Source organism: Nyctereutes procyonoides, unplaced genomic scaffold, assembly GCF_905146905.1.
Source record: "Nyctereutes procyonoides isolate TBG_1078 unplaced genomic scaffold, NYPRO_anot_genome, whole genome shotgun sequence".
Taxonomy (NCBI): Eukaryota; Metazoa; Chordata; class Mammalia; order Carnivora; family Canidae; genus Nyctereutes; species Nyctereutes procyonoides.
In genome coordinates this window covers 58014332-58034862 of record NW_026575020.1, presented here as the reverse complement: position 1 = coordinate 58034862, position 20531 = coordinate 58014332, and the positions used below count along the sequence as shown (strand labels likewise).

Sequence of the window (20531 nt, the reverse complement as noted above, 5' to 3'; positions counted from 1 at the left end):
TGGACAGAGGGGAGCAGGTCCGAGACTCCTGAGCCAGTGAGCCCCTGACTTCCTGCTGGCACAACAGGGGTGGGGGTCCTCCAATTCCCAGCCCCTGAGCCCTGACCCCTCCCCTCCCTGAGCTCTGGAGGCCTCCGGGGAGCAGGGTAACGAGGAGGCTCTGCTTCTGCCCCGGCCACGCCTCTGACCCCCGCTCAGGGCTTCCAGGTCTGAGACCCTTCAGCTCTGAGAAGGAAAGGCCCCGTGCCCTCCCCCAGGGGTGTGAGGACTCCAGGTGGCAGCGTGGCCGGCTGCCAGCACACCCAGAGGCTGGGGGGTGGCTCTTTGTCCCGAGGGCAGGTCCAGGGGTGGCCAAGCCTGGCACACGGGCACTTGGCCTCAGGGCCACTGGGCTTCGCTGAGGGAAGCGCAGACGTCCCGGTGCCCGAGGGCCGCCTCTTCCTCCCGCCCAGGGGCACCTGCCGACCCCCACCTTCCAAAGCTTCTGGCTGCATCTCGTGTCGGGGGTGGGGGGGCAGGTGTACAGCACACCCTTCCGCCCAGCCCTGTCCTCCAAGAGGCTGGGACTTCACACACAAAATAACTTAAGAGGAAGGTCATGGAGGGGACGCAGCGCCACTTCCTTAGCGGTGACCTCCCTGCCCGCCCCCCACTCCCGCTCGTCCTGCTCGGAGCCTTTCTGCACCACCTTGCCCTGATCTTCCTGGGGATCGGGGTTCTTCTGGCCCCTCGCTCGGGTCGGCCCACACTGGAGGAATTGGGAGGGTGGTCAGCCGTGTTCTGGACACTTCCTTCTGCCCAGGCAGGAAGGAGGGCGCGAAGGCGGGCAGAGGTGGGGGTGGCTCGCAGGTGGGACCACACTGGAGGGCGCTCCCGAAATGTCTGGGAGGAGGTGGGAGACCCGTTGCCGCCCCCCACCTGCCCGCATAGCCCCCACGCCTCCGGCCTTCCCCATGTTGTCTCCGCAGTTACGGCAGAGTCTATGCAGCCGCTGACCCCTACCACCACACCATCGGCCCCGCGGCGACCTACAGCATCGGAACCATGGTAAGGGGGCGGGGGCGGCCCGGCCCGTGGTGCCAGCGTGACGAGGAGGGCCTGGCGCCGCAGCCAGGAGGGGGTGGGCAGGCCCCCAGGACAGGGACCCAGACCTCTGAGCAGTGCCCGGAAGGACCAAGGCCGAGATGGGAGTTTGCGGGAGGACTTGCCCCTTGGCACCCTCGGGGACCTTGAGGGAGCAGGTGCGCCGGGACGGTCGGCCGCCCGGGAAGGACGCCTGGCCCTCTGGGGAGACCCTAGCATGCCCGCTTTGCCCAGTTTTCTAAGGCTCCAGAAGCCAGCAGGGCCACCGCGCCGCGCGTGGGGGGGGTGTCCGCCGCCGTCCCTCTGTGTCCTGTCGCTCCCTCGCACTTTTCCTCGCATCAAGGCCAGGGGCCAGGGCTGCCCACGGGCCCCCACCCAGACCCCTCTGTGGCCCCGGGGCCGGCTCTCCCCAGCCCCTGCGCACGCCCTGTGGGCCCGCGGCAGCCGGTGTGTCTGTGTGTGTGTGTGTGTATGGCCAGCTGTCGACACATGCAGCCCAGCTCACTCTGTACCCCGAAACCCGCTTCCAGGGGACCCCCTGCCTCTGTGACCCCCCCGCCCCAGGGGCTGTTAATGTCGGGTTTTAGCTAGCTTGGCGTCCAGCATCAAAGATGAACACATTTTCCCGGGGTGTGAGGAGGGAGGACGGTCAGAGCCAACACGGACTCCTTGTTCCACCTCCTTGGTTTTGATTACTCCCTCCCAATTTTTGTTTTGTCTTTTTTGATTTTTAACACGTTTGTGGCATGGCAAGCAGCCCGCGGTGACTGCCGGCAGCCCCAGGGAGCGGGGCCGGGGAGCGGGCCCCTCGGCTCCGGGGTCAGCGCGGCCCTCTGTGCAGCTGCTGGCTAAAAGCTTTCACTCATTCACAGAGGCCCCTCTTGTGTTCTCATTTTTATTTGTAGGATTTTCTGCATTTTCCCCCAAGTTTTTCCTCTGGCACTCACCATCTTCCTTTTTCTCTTGAAACCGGTTGGTGGGGAGGAGGCTCCCCTGGAGACCTCCCTGATCCAGGGCGGCCCAGGGACACGGGAGCAAGAGCACCCAAGGCCTGTCCTCGTCGGCAGGACGGAGGGCCCAGGCGAGCACCTGGGGGAAGAGCAGGGACCCCAGGAAACCCCCTACAGCTCCGAGGAGCTGGGCGGGCCGGCACAGCCCGTCCTGGTGGGGCCGAGGCCCAGGGAACCCTGACGAGGGTCCCTCCACCCTCCTGAGTCCTGCCCCAGGGCAGGCAGTGCCGGGCGCCGAGAGGTGGGGCTCTCCCCCCAGGCCTCCTCCCGGCCCCCACGAAGGAGCAAGGGCCAGGAAGGGCCAGGCCTGAGCCAAGAGAGCCGCCGGGAGGCAGCTCCAGCCTTGTTACCTAGGAGTGCAGCGGCCGATGACCCCGGCGGCCCCCTGGCGCCCACCGGCCGCCCCTACCACGGAAGAACTAGGCCCAGGGCCCCCCCACCGCTGCCATGAGAACCGGCGCCCGCTCTCCCCAAGGCAGACCTTCCTAAGGGGGGCAAAAAAATGGGATTTAGCTATTTCTTTTTGTTTTTCCTTATTTTTTTTTCTTTTTTGCTTTTTCCCCCCCTACCGAAAGGCGGTACTGATTGGCTGTTTGTCATCTTTGATGTTGCAGGCTAGCCTGTGCCGAGGAGGGTACAGCCGCTTCACCCCCTACTAGCAAGAGGGCCCAGCCCCTAGCAGCATTCACACTGACTGCCCAGTACACACCAAACCCAGCAGTCCAAAACCAGGCACAGCCACCAGGAGGACAGTGCGCCCCCCCCAGGCCGCGGCACGCGACGCCAAAGCCCGTAGGGTTTACCTCCAGCCAGCTGGTCTCCCTGCCCCTCACGATGGCGTGTGTGTCTTTGACCCTGGTGCCCCCTGTATGTCTGAAACCTTGCTTCCTATTTTGACTTTGTTGACGTTGTACCCCCAAGTCGTTTCAGGTACGGTATGCACAGGGGGAGGGGCTAGGCCGGGCGCACCACCTCTCCCCACGACTAGCAATAGAGCCCGCCAGGGCGACGCGACCCCCCGGGCCCCGGGGCTGCGCAGCCTCGAAGACACCCCGCGCCACCGTCCCTCCCTGGGGTTAGGGCGTCAGGCGGAGCTCCCGTCCGCTCGTCGTGGGGTTTCTGGCCAAGACAGTGCTCCCTCCCGACCTTCCCGTCACCCAGCTAATGACGAGAGTGGCCTGTCCGCCCCCCTCGCCCCCACCACCCCATCCAGCTGAGACTAACATTTCGGGTTCGAGTTTGTTGAGGACGTTTCCTGCCCAAGCAGTCGCAAGCACATGGTACAGGCGGCCCCACCACGGCCACAGCAGCCTCAGGGCTCACTTAGCCTCTATGTAGGAAATGACAGTGCAGGAAGGAATTCCCGGCACCCCGCACCGCCCCCCCCCCCAGCCAGGCGCCCTCAGCCCGCCCCTGGTCCCTCCAGCCCCTGGTCCCTCCAGCCGTGCTCCCAGGATAGCCCCCCAGCACTGCCCGAGATGGGGCCCGGCCAGCCTGGCCGCCTTTGCACTTGGCTCCAGCACCCTTTACCCCTCCCCGGGCTTGGAAACATCCTTTTATCGGGGTACATTCCAGAAGGGGCAAGCAGGTGAGGAGCGGGGGAGGGCCACGGCCCGGCGCCAGCCTCCCGCCCAGACAGGCTGGATGCCGTGCTCTGCGGCCTTGGGGCCCCGGCGCTGGGACCCGCTGGTACTGCCGAGGCAGCCAGGCAGCTCCTGGAGGAAGGGTCTCGGGCCGGGGAAGCCCAGGCCCCCTCGTGGGCCAGAGCTGGGCTCTGGGTGCGGCTGGAGGGCGTGGGTCCCCGCTGCTGGACCGGCCCCCGCCCCCCTCCGCCCGGAGCACCACCACCTCATCCGGGCCCTCGCGGCCTGTGCGGTGCTGTCCATCCGCCCTGCCCTCGCCTTGACCCGCGCAAAGCAGCCGGGCGCCCCTGCCCCCCCTCCTCCCCTGCACCCCCCTCCCCTGGGCCTCACTGCGTCTGCTCCTGCCGCCCCCACGTCTCCCCTCCCCGCCACACTCTGCCCTGGAGGTCACGCACGAAGGGTTCCTAGAGCTGGGCCTGGAGGACAGTGGGGGGAGGCGCTAGGACGTCAGGGCCCTGGGCCCCCTCCCACCCTCCCAGCCGCTGCCCTGCGCGCTCGCCAGGGCCCGTCAGTCCTCACGACGCCCCGGAGTTGCTTCCGTGAAACTGCAAGTCCTGCCTTTCTGTTTCTGTTGTAGTGAAAGCTTCCACCGTTTCCTTCTTGGACCATGAAGGGCAAAAACAAAAAACAAAAACAAAAAAAACAAAAAAAAAATCACAAAACAAAAAACCAAACAAAAAAAGATGTTAAGATCCAAGCAACAAAAAAAAAAAACAACCAAACCAAGAAGCATCCACCACGTCCAAGTCGCGCGTGGCGCCGCACACCGCAGCGAGGGAGCACGTCCCGCCGGGCGCCCACCCAGGAGAGCGCCCGGGCCGCGCCGCCGGCCTGCGAGGAGGGGAAGGGGCCGCGTCTCTACCAAGTCTTCCTTCCGGCCCCCACTCCCAGGGCACGCGGGGCCCAGCGGAGGAACAGGCCGCGGGCCTGCGCGGGGAGAGCAGCCAGCAGGACTTGACCTTTGTTGCCAACTGTGCCAGTGGAGGGGACGGCCGGGCCGGGCGTGGGGGGGACGGCTGTCCGTTCCCAGGGTCCCTGGCTCCGGCCAGTGCCCGTCACCCTCGGGCCCCCGGCTCCCCCTCGGGCCATGCCGCCAACACAGTGTTCTGCAAACCTGGGCGTTGCGGGCCGCAGGAGCCAGTCTGAGCAGCAGCCCTGGGGGCCGACCCCACACCAAGGGCTGACGCGGTTCCAGAACTCTGGAAGGGGCTCCGGGGCCGGTGGCCGCCCAGGATCAGCCCAGACCGTCGGGAGGGCGGGGTCTCGGGCCGAACGCGCTCAGGCCCCGATGGCGGGTTCCTGTGGCCCCGTGGAGGCGGCCTGGGCCCCGGGCGGTGGGAGGGAGGCCGCCCTCCCCACCTCTGCCTGCAGGGGAGCGGGGGGGCCAGGAGGGGGGCCAGCGCCCGGCCACAGGGGGAGGTTGGCAGTGACGGGCGGGCGCAGCAGGGAGAGCGGGGAGGGCAGGGCCGGCGGCGGCGCCGGTGGGTCCTGGGGTGGCGGAGGGGGTGGCGGGAGGGCCAGGGAGCGGCAGGGAGGGGCCCGGCCGGGCAGGGAGAGCTGGAGGAGGGGAAGCAGCAAAAAACCACCGACGTAGGCTCCCAACATGGCTCCACTGTCTCATGAAACTTAAAAAGTAAAAAAAATAAAAAGTAAAAAAAAAACCCTACACCTCACTTTATATATTCAGCATCAGCTCCTGAAGCTCCGGAAATGAGCCCCTTTTCTATTCCCGTGTACAGACCCCCCCGCCGGCCGAGCCCCTGCTGCTCCGCCGCGGCCCCCTCCCGGCCCCAGGACTGCAGCCAGGCCCCAGGCTTCCTTTCTTACCATTCTGTATGCTTCCAAGGTGTGACCATTCAAATCAACAGTATTATTATTAAGATTATTAATAAAGATTTCTTTCTTCAAACCAGGACAACTCTTTTTGATTTGGCAGCTCCCGGCCCGGAGGGTGGAGGAGGGTGGAGGGGCAGGTGGTGTGCGGCGTGTCTGGGGGGGGCCGGGGGGGAGCAGGACGGGCGGCCTGTCCCAGGACACAGCCAGGGTAGGGGGGTGGGGTCAGGGGACCCTTCTGGGCGAGGGACCCAGAGCCAGAGTGAGCCGGGCCCCGCGGTGGGGCAGATTCCAGGGCAGCGGCCACCCCGGCCCCCTCCCAGCAGAGGCTCCTGTGCAGAGCGCCTGGCCCAGGCCAACGTCGTGGGCTGCCCAGCGGCCGGGCCGGCGGGGGGGGGGGGGGGCTCCGATCACACCCCGGCCTGTGACCTGATGTGTATCAGCAGACCCCCGTTCCTTGCGGGGGGCACGGGGGGCCGCTTCAGGGTGAGCCCGTGGGGGGGCAGGCTCCCATCCCCAGAAGGCTGCGGTGGAAGCCCCCTCCCCGAAGAGGGAGCAGAACTGGGAGGGAAAGCAGAAGTCCGGGGCGCCTGGGGGGCTCCGTGGGTGGAGGTGGAGCAGCGGCCTTGGGCTCAGGTCATGACCCCGGGGTCTTGGGATGGAGCCCCAGGTCGGGAGCCCTGCGGGGAGCCTGCTTCTCCCTCCCCTCCCCATTTCCCCATTCCTGCTCTTTCTCGAGCTGGCTCTAATAAATAATTAAAATCTTAAAAAAAAAAAAAAAAAAAAACGGAACAGAAAGCAGAAGTCAAGAGCTTAAAAGCCCCGGGTTTGGAGACGCTGGGCCAGGTTCCGAACCCGAGGCGCCACGTCCGCAACACAGCTCGCCAGCTTGACTCCTCAGGTGTCACATCGGGTGGTTTATTTCAGTGAGGACCCCCCCCCAGGGACGCGGGCTTAAGCGCCAACACGGATTTTGCTGCCCACGAGCCTCTGCTCTCCGTGGGGCTGGGTGGCCCCCCCGCACCGCGCTCTGCTCCCCGCCGCCCGCCAGACTGTAAGAAAATAATTGCCCTACGAATGTTCCCTCCTCCTCTGCATAAGGTATTTGTGGGAACCTGCACTTTAAAAAGCAAACAGGCTTCACGAATGAAGAGCAGCCACTGGCTTCCGGGCCCCGGCCCCGCTGGCCCCCACCTCTGGGGACACGAGGGGAAGGGCCAGGAACCCCCACCCTGACCCCCCTGGAACTACCAAGCAGGAAAGGCTCAGGGGAAACCTAAGGTCCAAAGCCAGAGCACGACGACGTGAGCAGCTCCAAGTGGCAGCGGCTCAGGTCCCCCCAGGTCTGCTGAGCTGTCCAGGTCCTCAGGGCCAGCCTGGGTGTGGGTGGCCCGTCTGTCCCAGCTGGCCAGCAGAGGCACCCTCCTGAGCTACCGCCCTGCTGCTGGCCAAACCCGTTCCCCACCGGATGGAGCTGGCTCGGCCACGTGCCCTGTCCCACCGTGACAGGCATGACACTCCCCTTGCCGTTCACCGGGCCACCCCAACACCTCTCCAAATCCTGAATCCTGAATCCCGAATTCCGGACGACCCGCGAAGGCGGTGTCGCCGCACTGCCGCCTGGTGGCCTCTGCCCTCCCTACAGCCTACAACCAAGCCCGCGGACCCGGGGTGACAGGCCAGCCCTGGTGCGACCCCCAGCTGGGGTGCCCTGGCCCTCAGCACCGCTCCCCCTCGCATAGCGCAGGTGGAGGGCAGAGCATTGGGCAAGTATCCCCCACTGACGGCCCTGTGAGGCCCGGGGATAAGGGACCCCCCCTAGCCCGAGGGATGCGGCTGGGCCCAGGAGAGGAGCTGGGCAGGTACCCCAGGCTGCGAGTGGAGGCGCCCCCCCGGCCCCCGCCAGGAGGCCAGCACGGCGGCCCAGGGGTTAACGGGGGGCTGTGCGGCTGGAGGAGCCGTCTCGCTCCCTCACCACCCCCCCCCAGAGCCTCCCGCCAGCCTCAGCACAGGCAGTGGGGAGGAAGGTGCGAGAAGGCCAAGAAGCAAGAGAGGAAGGGGCCCTGTGGAGAGGGTCGTCAAAGCACCTGCGCAAACAGGGACCCCAGCCCTGGGAGGAGCCACAAGCAGGCCCCCACCAGGGCTCCCGCGGCCCAGGCCCAGGCCCAGGACGGGCCGGGCACCAACCACCTGGAAGAGACCCGGAGGGCACTGGGCCATGGGAAGGCTCCACGAGTGGCTCCGGCTCATGGGGACAGTAACCTGGGACAGACAGCCCCACACGGGGTCTGGGCTGTGGCCACCACCTGGCCTGCGGGAGGTGCCAGCTGGCACCAGCCCGGCCCTGGGCCCCGCGTCCACAGGGGAAGCGGGCCAATCCCCGGGGCACCAGGCCCGGCACCCTGTGCCCTCAGCCCTCACCCTGGGAATTGTCTCCCGGGCCCGCTCGGAGGCTTCCGGTCCCATTTAAGCTGGTGGAGCCCACGCGTCGCAGCCTACTAGGAAACCCCCTTCGTGGACCTGAGGGGAACTAGCTTCCCCAAATGCTGTCACCCCACCTGGAACCCAAGCTCCAGGCAGGGATTAGAAGAGTTCATTAACCTCAGGAAGTTTCCAGCCCGGCAAACACACTTTCTTGGTTTTCCTATGATCAACGTCCACGACGACAAAGCCCCAATCCCGGCCTCCTGCGCGTGGGGCCTCCTGCGCTGTGCCGCAGTAGCCGGAGCCTTGAGGCAGGAGCCTCTGGGTTTCGTGCCCGCTCCGCTCATAACACCCCATCCGTGCGGGGCATGGAGTAGAGCAGGGCCGCCCTGCCCCATTCCGCCCGTGGCACCAGAAACCCCTCCTTGGGGACAGGCTCCACCAGGAACTCCACGCGGCCGTCCCCGCCGGGCCCCACGGCCGCCACCACCAGGTCCACTATTCGATACTGGTTGACAAATGCCAGGCCCAGGAGCGCGGGCTGCTCCGGCCCCGACGGCCCCCCGCCCGGAGCGCCACCGCCAGTCCCCGCGCAGCAGTGGATCCGGAAGCATCGGATGGGGGAGAAGAGGTAGGACCAGTGCAGGGTGCAGCCGAGCCGGAGCCGAGCAGGGGAACCCTCCTCCTCAGGGGTGGCTCGCTGCCAGTGCACGTGGGACACGGTGACGGCCTGCACCCGGGGCAGCGGGGCGAGTAGGCTCTTGGCATCCACCACCTGCCAGGATAGAGAAGGCTCACCACGGTCCCCACGTGTGCAGGGGGTTCAGGGTGCCCACCCCTGCACAGCCCCCCAGCAGCCCCTTCCGTGGCACCCCTGCAGCCCCCCTCGCAGCATCCCTGCAGTCCCCCCGGCACCCCTGCGGCTCCCCTCCAGGCACATCTGCCTCCCGTGTGGTGGGAGGCACCTCGGCTGGGCCCCAGCGGGGCGCCCGCAGCCTCACCTGGACCTCGCCGAGGCGGCAGACGAAGCTCTCCTCCTCCCGGCTGCCCGGAGGCCGGGCGAAGCTAACGAAGAGGTCTCGCAGGAGGCAGTCGCGCAGGTTCACCTTGTAGCAGCTGCGGGGGACAAGCAGGGTCAGTCGTGGGGAGCCCCCCTCGGCTCAGCACCAAGGCTGGCGGCTCAGAGGCCCCGAGTCACGGCAGGAAGGTCCATCCTAAGGCGAACCCTGTGGCCAGTGGGAAGAACCTAAGGCGGGACTGTGACTGCTCCCAGCAGCCTCCTGGGTTCGTTCCCGGGGCTCCTGAATCCTGGGGGGTGGGGGGTGGGGGTGTTGGCCAGGGCCCATCCAGCCCCCCAGTTCTGGGGCTCCTCACCCAAGGGCCCCTGAATCGAGCCCCCCATGTGGCCATCCCCTGCTGGAGACTCACCGCTGGACCCAGCCCCCACGGAGCTGCTGGCCGCAGCGGTGCACCCATCGGGCCAGCTTGGTGGGGGGCGCCCGGAGGGGTCGGGGACTGTGCCTCGAGCTTGTCTCTGCCGGGGGAAGAGACCCAGGACCTGAGAATGAGGAGAGCCCAAAGGAACCCACGCAGGGAGGTGTCCACACCCGGGGGAGCCGCAGGGGCCACTAGACTCCCCGCTGGTGCCAGGCACTCGTGGCCAAACAGGCTGAGGCCCTGGGGGCAGGAGAACAGGGTGGGGAGCCCCTCAGCCCCCCACTGTGCTGCCCAGTGGGGGCTGCAGCCCAGAGACTTCAGCTGACGGGGGACTGTCCCTGTCCGGGGCCCCCGCCTGGGGCACCCTCTAGACCCTCCTCCCCGAGGTGTCCCTGAAGCAGAGGGTGCCCGCAGGAGGCAGGAGAGCCCAACCCCTCACCATTCAACGTCGAGATGCTGCCGATGTGGCAGCTGCCCGCATCCCCTGTGGTGAGCTCCAGTGCCACCCCGACATTCGAAGCCCCTTCTAGCTTGTACACCAAGGACAGGAAAATCTGGGGAGGCACGGGGACCTGCAGAGAGAATAACCTGCCGGCGGAGGCCCAGGGTGAGCGGCCTCGCGGGAGCGGCTGAGAAGCCCCCCACCCTTGGCTCCGGGTCCCACGGGCCACGGCCCCTCCCACCAGGAATGGGGAGACTCCTGAGCTCAGGGTGCGCGCGGCTGGGGTGGCCTCCCTGCCCCCACCCGGCCCAATCCTTCCGTGGCTGACAACTCTGGGTCCTGGAATTCTATGGGCTTCCACTGAGAAGAGGTTTCAGGAGAGGGGCCCACAGAAACAGCAGGGGTGGGGATGGGAGCTGTCCTGTGGGGGCAGTGAGAAAGTTCTGGAGACCCGTGGCCGGGCGATGTGCACACAGTTAACGCTACTGCATCACACACTCAAAATGGGGAAGGGGGTGAACTGAAGGTTCTGTGCTCTTTACCCCAAAGGCCACCTTGGCTGTGGCCCGTCCTCATTCTGGCCACTGCGGCCCAGCCGCCCAAGTTAGTGCTCCCCAGGGAGAGGGCAAGCACAGGACCCTGCACCTCGCTCCCCACGCACTCACCTACCTCACAGCCACGTGGTCCTGCTCGCGTGGAATCAGCCCGCGGACGAGCAGGGAGCTGCCCCCGTTCCAGGCGTCCGCCAGGCAGCAGTGCGTCTTCACCCAGCCCCGCCCGGCCCCCTCCAGCCTGTGCTCTGCGAACAGCGGCTGGATCTCCTGGGCGCTTGGGTGGTACCAGGGCCCCTCTGCCTCCTCCTGAAGGATGGGGCCGCCTGAGGGAGCGCCGGGGCCGCCAGCCCCCCGCCCCGAGCCCCCCACCTCTCCCGGGAGAGACCAAAGTCAGAGAGGGCGGCCCACCCGGGACCCCGCGCACCTGGCCGTAGCGCACTCTTCGCGTGCCCATGCCCAGGCAGAAAGAAGTGACAAAGGGCAAAGAGCAGATGCTGTGTGTGGGCAGGTAGCGTTCCAGCAAAGCCCAGAACCTGCAGAGGAACGTGCAGGGGACCCCCGAGGTCACTCTCTGGGTCCCTCCCAGGGAGCGGGGCTACCCCGCCAGATGTGCCGGAGATGCAGGTCTGCAGTTGGGGGGGGCCCTCAAGGTCCCCAACCTTCGCCCCTTCCTGCTTAACTGGTTGCCAGGCCCCCCCCACACCACCTGGAAGCAGCCTCGATGGCTGGCTTCTCTCCGTCTGAGCCCTCAGCCTGCCCTATGTGTCCAGGGAAACCAGAGAAATTGCCAGAGCTCCCCCCTCCGGCCATCACAAAGCCCCTGGGACAGGCAGGACTCACTTGTCCTGGTTCTGGAAGAAATCCTTCTTTTCCAAACACTCGTACACCCAGCCAGGTGCAAAGAGAGCCGCCGAGAACCCGTGCTTCCGGATCAGCTCCAGCGACTGCGGAGACAAGTCCGGGGACCCCCCCTTCCAAGTTGGAAGCGCCGAGCCTGGCTGCCAAGGCTCCCTCCCAGCTCCGAGGGGGGCAGCGGTGGGCAGAAGGGCTGCAAGCGGGCAGGGGTCTCCGGAGGCACCCACAGGCTGCATGGGTCTCCCTGGCTGTACCCGTCGTCACGTTAGCAGACTCACCACGGGTGAAGAGAATCTTCAGTTATTGGATTAATTTATTCACTTAGAGCTTAATTAATGAGGAAGAACATCCCCGTGGCCCTGGGGAAGGGGCAGGCCTGGCAGCCCAGGAGCCGAGCGGACTCCCTGTTGACCCCGCACCGGGCGCCTCAGCCCCGGCCGTCCCCTCCTGTCTTTCCTCGCTGCCGACGTGCCTGGCCTCGCTGGAGAAAGCCCCGCTGGTATCAAACCAGCACTTCCCCAAACTGGCTGTTTCACCTGGTCCTTAGCCCCGAGCTCCCCGAGCCCACCCGACGGTCGAAACCGCCAGGCAGAGGCAACCACTAGCTAGAGCGGACGCGCGCGTCTGAACAGGTGCTTCTGCCCGCGAACACCTGTGTACAAAGCACCGCCTGACTGCAGGGCGGCTGCAGGCTGGGGCTTCGGGACACAGCCTGGCCCCGGGGGGGCCACCCATGTTTCTCCGGGAAGAATGTTGCCTCTTCCTTCCCTTGAGGGCACACGGGAACGGAAAGTCCCCAAGAAAACCAGGCCATGGAAGGCTTGCAGCCCGCCCCCCCGCCCCCGTCCCAGCCTCGAGGGCCACCACCCACCTTGTACGTGTCGAACTGGCCTCCCACGACCTTGCCACGGGCGAACACATCCACTCCCACGTACACGTCCGCCCGGCGCTGCCCGGCCTGCCCCAGCATCCGCTCCAGGTGCTCCTCCCGCCAGTTATAGTTGGTGAAGAAGCCGTCGCAGGAGTCGAAGAAGACCCTGCCAGGTGGTGAGGACCGGCCGTGAGGGCCGCCCGCCCCGGATCTCCCCCTCCTTCCCCTCCCATCCCATCCCCACCCTGGACCCAGCTGCCTCTGGGACCAGAACGCAGCCTGCCCCAAAGAGCAGGGCCCCAGCCAGGGAGGCACGGCCTACAGCCCTCGGCACAGTGCCAACCCCTGGCGTAGTCCCACCCGAGGGCGGCCAGTAGCAGGCACCCCACCCCCGCCCTCTCCCACGGGGGCGGTCATGTGTGCCAGGCCCCGGAAGCAGGCCGCACTCCCACCGCCCTCCCCACCCAGAGGGCTGCCCGGCTCACCGGTTGTGCTGGTTTAGTTCGTCCTGCCACTTGAGCTGCCCACTGCTCACCACACTGTCGTACCAGAGCACCAAGCCCCTGGGGACCTGCTCATGGAGCCGAGCGGTCAGGTACCGGAGGAAATGGGGCATGTTCCCCACTGCAGCCAGCTGGAGGGGGGTGAAGAGCAGACCCTCGGTGAGGCGTGGGCCTGTCACGAGAGGTGCCCAGCGCAGGACAGACAGGAGGATGCTTCATCTCAGAAGCAAACACACACTCCAAATAAGCCGCGGTCCCTGGAGCCCCCCCAACCCCATAGACGCTGAGGGGAGGGTCCAGCCAGATATCTCCCACTGTCCCTCCTTTCTTCGATTTTTTTTTTCTGTTTGTTTGTTTTGTTTTGTTTTAAGATTTTATTTATTTGAGAGAGAAGAGAGCGCTCCGGAGGAGGGGCAGAGGGACAATCAGACTCCACACTGAGCACGGAGCTCGACTTGGGGCTCGGTCCCATGACCCGAGCCAAAATCAAGAGTCAGACAACCACCTGAGCCACCCGCGCCCCAACTCTCCTTCTTTCTGAAGCAGGAAGGACATGGGCGCAGCAATCAAGGAAAGACAAAACGCCATGAAAGGGGAGGGAGCGTGAAGGGAAGCCACACACACAGCCCGAGCAAGCCGGACGGAGGAGGGAGAGCTGTCGGCCTGAAGGAGCACCAGGGCAAAGCTCAGCCAACCAGGGTGTCTGGACACAGCGCCGGAGAACATTCTGTGTCGCTGAGAAATAACAGAAATCTGGGCCGGCTCTAGCTCGGAGGCGAGCAGCAGCTCCTGCTGCCCTAACAGGGAGGCCGAGGAAAGCGGCGGAGGGACAGCGCATGGCCACGGGCTGGGCTGGGCAAGCACCGGAAGGGAGGCTATGCTCACGCTCAGAGAGTTCTCGATGTTGATCAGCCAGCCATCGAAACGGAAAAACTGGGCAATCAGGACCAGCTGATCAGCCACGGCTTGGTAGGAGCGCTCGTCCCCGGCCAGAAAGGCTTCGCAGAGCCGCTCACCTTCCTTCCACTCGGTGATGAAGGTCCCTGGCAGGACACAGAGAAACGAGGTCAGGCGAACCCAGCAGTTGGCAGAGTGTGGTTCCTGCAACTGCATCGCCGGCGAGCTGTTCGCCCGCTCACATTCTCGGCTCTCCCGGAGAGCTGGGGAATTAAACCACCTGCGGGCAGAGCCCGGCAATCAGTGCCAAACAGGCCATAAAAGATTCAGGTGCGGGGGAAGAAAGCTTGGGAAACAACCACTCTGCCCGCGGAGCAGCCACCTGCGGCCTGTGGGCCACGGCCGCCCACCGCTTGGGTTCATGACTGCAGTTTGCTGGCACGCAGCCACTTTGCCTACTGTCTGTGGCTGCCCAGTCTCGGCTAGGACAGTGACCCAGTGGCCTGGCCCCGTCCAGAAGTCTGCTTCGCCTGTCCTAACCTATCAAGAAAGCCCCAGCTGAGGAGCTCTACTCAGAAGCAAAGGCCAAGCTTTTTCGTCACCGGCTCACCTGACAGGTGTGCTAACAAGTCTGGCTGAGTGGGAGGCGAGCCCTGGGGTCTTACCCAGCACGCAGACCCCATGCCTGTGGGCAGCATTGGTCCAGCCCACGGGGGGGATGGTCACCGTGTGGTGGCTGAAGTACACAAAGATGTCAATAGACTGCCAGTGGTAGAAGCAGTAGGGGTTGTGCGCCGCTGCACCCTGAATAAACCTGTGTGAGAAACAGAGCAGTCGGGACCCAGGACATGGGGACCCCGGTGAAGCTTCTCTCCAGTCCTGGCCAGCGACGCTAACTGAAGCTCACTGGACACCAGGCACGGCGTAGATGCTGGCTGGAGCGAGAAGCAGGACTACGCCTCGGCCGGTAGATCAGAGGTCTTCAGGGAAACCTCCTCACCAGACCCGGCCGGCAGTCACCACTGCACCTGGCGGCTGAGCGTTTTCAGCCTCAACAAGGACAAGACAGGAGAAAAGACAAGCACAAGGGCTTGTGCAAAAGCTCCAGGAGCCTGGTGTCCCCGCGCTGGTCCCTAACGCAGTTCCTCCAGGACGGCCTAGACTGATAACCACATGAGCCACACCCGAGACGTCACCACCTGCCTCTGCCTGGCCCTTGGTGGCTGGCCCTGACTCAAGCCTTCCCATCTATGGTCCCGTCCAAGACTGTTTTATAGACGTTTAAGACCTCTGAGCAGATCGCGCACCAACTCTGGAGGCGCGCGAGTGTCACAGCCGGACATCCGAAGCCAGAGCTGGTGAGGACCACGCTCTGAGGCCAAGAGTGTGGAGAGGGTGCCCACTGCTGTACCCGCCCTGCCTACCAGATTTCAAGGGCACGCAGTTCCTGGAGGCCAATGGTTTCAGGGCTGCAAGAGGCACCAGCTTTCACCTGGCCCGCGTCCTCTTACAGATGAAACAGGAGGCCCGTGCTCCTCACCCAGTCAGGGCAGTGTGGTCCAGAGGCCCATCTCCTGACTCCCCCACCCAGCCGGTGTTCTCGGCCACACGGCTCTCCCTCCCTCCTTCCCCTCCATCCCCACCCCGGGCAAGGAAAACAGGCCACAAAATTAACATGGGGCGATGTCCTCGCAGAGCCTTACTTGTCATCCAGGTACCCGCCCATCATGTCATGGCACAGCAAGGTCCGGGGCCTCTCGCTGCTCAGAGGTGGCTGCCGACACTCGGAGGGCTCCAGGGCCACGTTGAAGCTGTCCTCCACGCCGGGCGTCCACGCCAAGAGTTCCTCCAGCGAAGAGAAGTAAAAGCTGACGGGTTTGGTGGTGTCCTTGTCATAATATCTACCTGGTCAGGGGAGGAAACAATGAGGAATCGATGGAAAGTGTGGGGTCCCTAGTGATGCTCTGACAACAGAGAGGAAAACTAGAACAGGAAGGGGCGGGCCTGACCCCGAGGCCCCAAGAGTGAACTCGGAGACAGCGTGCAGAGCCTCCATCCTTCTCACCTGGCAGAGGATCCGGGGTAAAACTGACCACATCATGAAACACTGCTTCTTCTTGCTCCTCCTCAATTCTAAGCAAAGAGAAGTTAAAAAAAATAATATATATTATTATATAAATATATATATATATATTTTAAAGGTTTTATTTATTTATTCATGAGAGACACAGGCAGAGGGAGAAGCAGGCTCCACACAGGGGGAACGACATGGGATTTGATCCCGGGACTTCAGGATCACACCCTGCACAGAAGGCAGGTGCTAAACCGCTGAGCCACCTAGAGATCCCATGCTTTTTTAAGTAAAAGCATGAAGAAAAAGAACACTGACAAGCAAATGGACTAGGCCCCATCTAGACATGCAGAGGGGAGGCGGCGCTATTCTCCGAGTTACATTTTGAATGCAGACTATGGAAATACTGCGTTGAACCTAAGAGGCTAGTAGGCGCCGATCCTCCCACAGCAGCCGGTGTTAGCGACACGGCGGGCCTCCCACAGCGCTCCCCTGTCCTATGAGCAAACACCTAGCCCTCTGCCACAGCCCCCCAGATGTCACCCTGTGGAGACCTAAGTTATACTTCATAAGGTCCATAGGTTCTGTTGGGGCCAAGCAGCTGGAAAACTCACACAACTAAGAGTTTCAGAACCCAACAAAGCAGGTTAAGCATTTGCCTTCGGCTCAGGTCGTGATCCCAGGGTCCTGGGATCGAGGCCCTCATCATCAGGCTTCCTGCTCGGTGCCATTATCACTAGAACGCGAGAAGACACTGCAGCTGCCGTAGATACCGGCCCTGGGCTTCAGAGTGGGAAATGCTCTAGAGATCGCCCAATCTCCACCGCCACTTCCTTGGACCTTTTTAGGGGGATCTTGAAACTCCCTGGGTGGGTGAAAGGGGTGAGATATTCGAGTCTCCTGAAAAGTAGAAGTACTATGGAAAAGGCTTCCTTAAAAATAAAATAAATAAAATAAAATAAAAAATAAAAAAAAAAATAAAAAATAAAAAAAATAAAAAATAAAAAATAAAAAAAAATAAAAATAAAAATAAAAATAATAAAAAAAATAAAATAAAAAATAAATAAAATAAAATAAAATAAAATAAAATAAAAAATAAAATAAAAATAAAAATAAAGAGATCCCTGGGTGGCGCAGCGGTTTGGCGCCTGCCTTTGGCCTGGGGCGCGATTCTGGAGACCCCAGATCGAATCCCACGTCGGGCTCCCGGTGCATGGAGCCTGCTTCTCCCTCTGCCTGTGTCTCTGCCTCTTTCTCTCTCTCTCTCTCTCTCTCTCTCTCTCTCTCTGTGTGACTATCATAAAATAAATAAAAAAATTTAAAAAAATTAGAAAAATAAAAATAAAAAAATAAAAAATAATAAAAATAAAAATAAATAAATAAAATAAAAATAAAAAAAAATAAAAATAAAAATAAAAATAAAAAAATAAAAAAGGAAAATGCTTCCTTTGGAACGTCACCCCACCACGCTGCTCCTCCCTCTGCCTTCGTGATTTCCCCACCTTCAGCTCCCCCGCCCCCCCGCACCTGTCTGGACACCTGCCGTGGGTACCAGATGACCTCTGCACCTGTTCTTCCTCCCTGAGGACGGAGAACGCCAAGGCAACATGCCTCCCCAAAGATGAACACCTTCCCCACCAGCCCGAACCACGTGCTTCCCAGCCCTGTGCAGCCTGCACGCGCCTGGTCTCACCCCTAGAGATCTAACGAAGTTAGGGACGCTCTTTCCGGGAAGGCCGTCCAGGTGCTGCTGACTTCCTCCAGCGGAGCAAATGCCCCAACGAGAAGCCAAGCCCGGGCTCAGGAGGGCACGTCCGCCCCTCTCTTGCCGCTGAGCCTCTGCCACTCGGTTCCCCCGACCGGAACACCCTTCCTGCCGTTAGCCACCTGCTCCCGGAGACCCCCAGCTTAGAGCCCCACCGGCCCCTTCCGGCCCAGCAAGGGCGGGGGCAAGCACGGGCCGGCCCCTCCGCCTCCGCGCGGACCCCGGCGGCGGCGGGCACGACCCCGGTCTCCGCCCGCCACTGCGGCTCCCGTCACCCCTGCCCACCTCCTCCGTGGCCGCCGCCGCGCCCGCCGCCGCTCCCGCTCCTCCTCCGGGGTCGGGGGCGCCTTCAGCCGCGCCGCCGCCGGGGGCTCGGGCCCTGCCGCCTCCATCACGACGCCGCCCCCGTCCCCGCCGCCGCCCGCTGGCCAATCACAAGCTCGAGCTCGGCCCCGCCTCCGACCAGCAGCCAATCACAGGCCAGATCCCAGCCCCGCCTCCGGCCGCCGGCCAATCACAAGCGCGGGGTTGGCCCCGCCCAACGGAGGGAGAGCTCGGTCTGGCTGTGGACTCGCGGCTCGCGGTCTGGGTTCGCCCCCCGGGTGACCCGGACTTTGTAGTCGGAGGACGGCCTGGGGGCGGGGCCGCGGCGAGGGGCGGGGCCTGTGGGGGCGGGGGGCGGGGCCTGCGCGGGGGCGGGGCCGCGGCTGCGGGGCATCCCAGGTTCGGAGCCTCCCTGTCTGTCCCCACCAAACCCGCTTCTGCAGCAGAACCGTGGCCCGAAGGTCACAAAGCCAGTAAGCTGCAGCAGTGAGACTGAGCTCGGGTCGTCTAACCCTATTCAAAGATAATTTTCAGGGGCGCCTGGGGGGCTCAGCGGTTGAGCGTCTGCCTTGGGCTCAGGGCGTGACCCCGGGGTCCTGGGATCGAGTCCTGCATCAGGGTTCCCCGCAGGGAGCCTGCTTCTCCCTCTGCCTGTGTCTCTGCCTCTCTCTCTCTCTCTGTCTGTGTGTGTGTGTGTGTGTGTGTGTGTGTGTCTCATGAATAAATAAATGAAATCTTTTTTTAAAAAGATAATTTTCAGGAAAAGATGAAACCCTAATTCTCATTCAGGTGTAAATAGGGACAAGAGATGAAGTCTTTCTTCTCGTTAATCCGCGAAGCAACGGGGCAGATGTTAAAACCAGTTCAAAGAGGATGGAAAAGGAGACCCGTGTACAGATGAGGAGCATTGAAATGAATATCTAAGCCGAGGCAGAAGCAGCTTTTTTGCAGGGTGGGGGTGGGGAGATCACTGAACCCCTAGAGAGAACATCTGCACCCCGTGAAAGAGACAGGGACTGGAGTCACACAACAGCAGCAGGGACGTGTGGTAGATGATGCATCGTACTCCACTGAGTCATGAATTTTTTCTGTACCCCAAATCTGCGCTCTGCAGGAGCTGTGGTGTCCCCAAACTCACAGGGCCTGAAGGCTTCTCACAGGTGGCCCGTCCCCTGCATCTTGGGAACAGTTCACAGTAAATGTGGTACAAGGAGGCCTGAGCAGGGGGGAGTGTAGCCGGGGTGCAGAGGTGCACGAGCACCTGGCCCCGGGGGTCCCAGGCAGACCGGGCTCCGCCTCATGCCACTGACAAAATCCACAGGCAGAGAGACAAGTCGTGGGGAAAGGAGAATTTATTCCAGTGAGGCCTCCCCCACATGAGCACAGCGTCTCAAAGACTGTGCCCAAAGTGCTGAAAACACTTCTAGGTTTATATAAGGACAGTGTGGGACAAAGGTGGGTGGGGACGTGCAGGTGGGCAGTGAAGGTCAGGTTGATTGTTGTCTTGGGGTCAGTCACGGGGGTCTTGGTGACTCAGGGCAGTCCTCGTGGCTTGAGGGGGTAATTTAGGTCCCCACCACGAGATGCTATGCCCGCAGGGTCTTTCACCCAGACTTAAGAGATAAGCTCCAAGGAAGAATTTAATCAGTTAGCGAGTACAGACCGAGGTCGAGGTCAAAATGGAGATAGTTGACTTCCTTTTTCAGAAGCAGAAAGTTCAAGGAGGCCAGACGCAGGGCTGGGACCCACAGGGCCAAGCCTGGGCCAGCCGGAGGCTCTCCTCCCCCGCCTCCGAAAGCCCTCTGAGCGGCTGGGAGTGTCCGGCGCTGGGCGGCAGCTGCTGCCCAAGCCCAGTCCAGTGGGCCTCTTTACTATGGTTGCAGACTTTGAACTTCAGGAGGCCCCAAGCTTCCATAAACCCCAAGCGTGGGGTGATGACTAAGGCTGTGGAACCTGAGCCCCAGCCACGCGGCAGGAGACGTGTGGAGCAGGAGACAGTGGTCCCCGGGGAGGACAGAGACTGCAAAGCCCTGGGAAGTTGGCCAGGAGAAGGGGGAGCAGGGCCACAAAGCTCCCTCCAGCCGTGACCAGGCGAGCACAGACGACGTGAAGTCCTACTTAACCAGCTATTCCGAGCACTTACCCGTAGCTTCGTGATAAAATAAATAAACTTTTCATCCTTACAATCAAAACGTACTTCTTAGAGATACACTAAACGGCCCTTAGGTGATGCTCGGTCTCTGGGGGGAGCAACTATGCCGAAGTCTCTCTTTTCTATTCATCCACCCAGCATCGGCCTCTGGTCTAGGGGGACAGGGAAGAGCAGGTCTCGTGGCTTCTGTGTTGGCTCCCTCTTGCTGCCTTCCCGGCAAGCCCTGGGGCTCCTGGTCTCCCTGGGGATCAGGTCAAGCCTGGAGGTCCCTATGTCTGCCTTGAGGTCACATCGGTCCCTGCTGGGACTCCAGACCCGTCTGAGATCTGGCTGGACCCCCTCAAACCTTAACCTTGTAGGATTTCCAGATGAAATACAGGACACGCTCCCCTGCACCGAGCCTGCCTCTCGAGTCTGGGGACATGCTCACTACCCGACAGTAAAGTGGCACACCTGGGATGCCTGCCCTTGCCTGGTCCCTACGCACGTTACATCCATTTTCTCCTTTGGGAAATGTAAAGTGCTGCGGATAGAGCTAATGCCCCTCTTAACCCACCACGGCCCTCCTGGTTTCCCTGCCTCCTGTCCCTCAGAGCCGCCTCTGTGTTCCACCAATCTCATCAGTCGGGCCTGTGTCCTTCCAGATGTTGTGAAGTACTTTCACACA

At 62.8% G+C, this 20531-nt stretch overlaps 2 protein-coding genes across 6 annotated transcripts in view; one reads left to right on the top strand and one right to left on the bottom strand.

Annotated features, from left to right (window-relative positions):
- Nucleotides 1–5187, top strand: part of RBFOX3 (RNA binding fox-1 homolog 3) — a 405543-nt gene extending 400356 nt beyond the window's left edge. The window contains exons 14-15 of one of the 2 annotated variants that reach the window (XM_055320027.1): nt 969–1047; nt 4314–5187. In XM_055320027.1, coding sequence (XP_055176002.1) covers nt 969–1047; nt 4314–4316 — 82 coding nt within the window. In that variant the 3' untranslated portion in view covers nt 4317–5187. Of the gene's footprint in view, nt 1–968; nt 1048–2707; nt 4023–4313 lie in introns of those variants that run through there. The other variant, XM_055320031.1, reaches the window with a different exon arrangement.
- A 1279-nt stretch (nt 5188–6466) lies between these two features.
- Nucleotides 6467–17961, bottom strand: ENGASE (endo-beta-N-acetylglucosaminidase). 4 transcript variants are annotated; one of them, XM_055319975.1, is made up of 14 exons: nt 17674–17961; nt 15618–15685; nt 15256–15457; nt 14218–14366; nt 13541–13698; nt 12638–12786; nt 12153–12318; nt 11267–11370; nt 10851–10959; nt 10542–10732; nt 9870–10018; nt 9422–9527; nt 8995–9109; nt 6467–8768 (listed from the first exon to the last, which is right to left on the bottom strand). In XM_055319975.1, exons 1-14 carry the CDS (start codon nt 17778–17780, stop codon nt 8337–8339), a joined length of 2205 nt encoding a protein of 734 aa, XP_055175950.1. In that variant the 5' UTR covers nt 17781–17961; the 3' UTR covers nt 6467–8336. The 4 variants fall into 4 exon arrangements, with proteins under 4 accessions (XP_055175950.1, XP_055175959.1, XP_055175968.1 ...); XM_055319984.1 differs by lacking the exon at nt 17674–17961 and adding an exon at nt 16238–16293; XM_055319993.1 differs by lacking the exon at nt 10542–10732 and having other exon boundaries at nt 9870–10002.
- Nucleotides 17962–20531: the final 2570 nt, after the last annotated feature.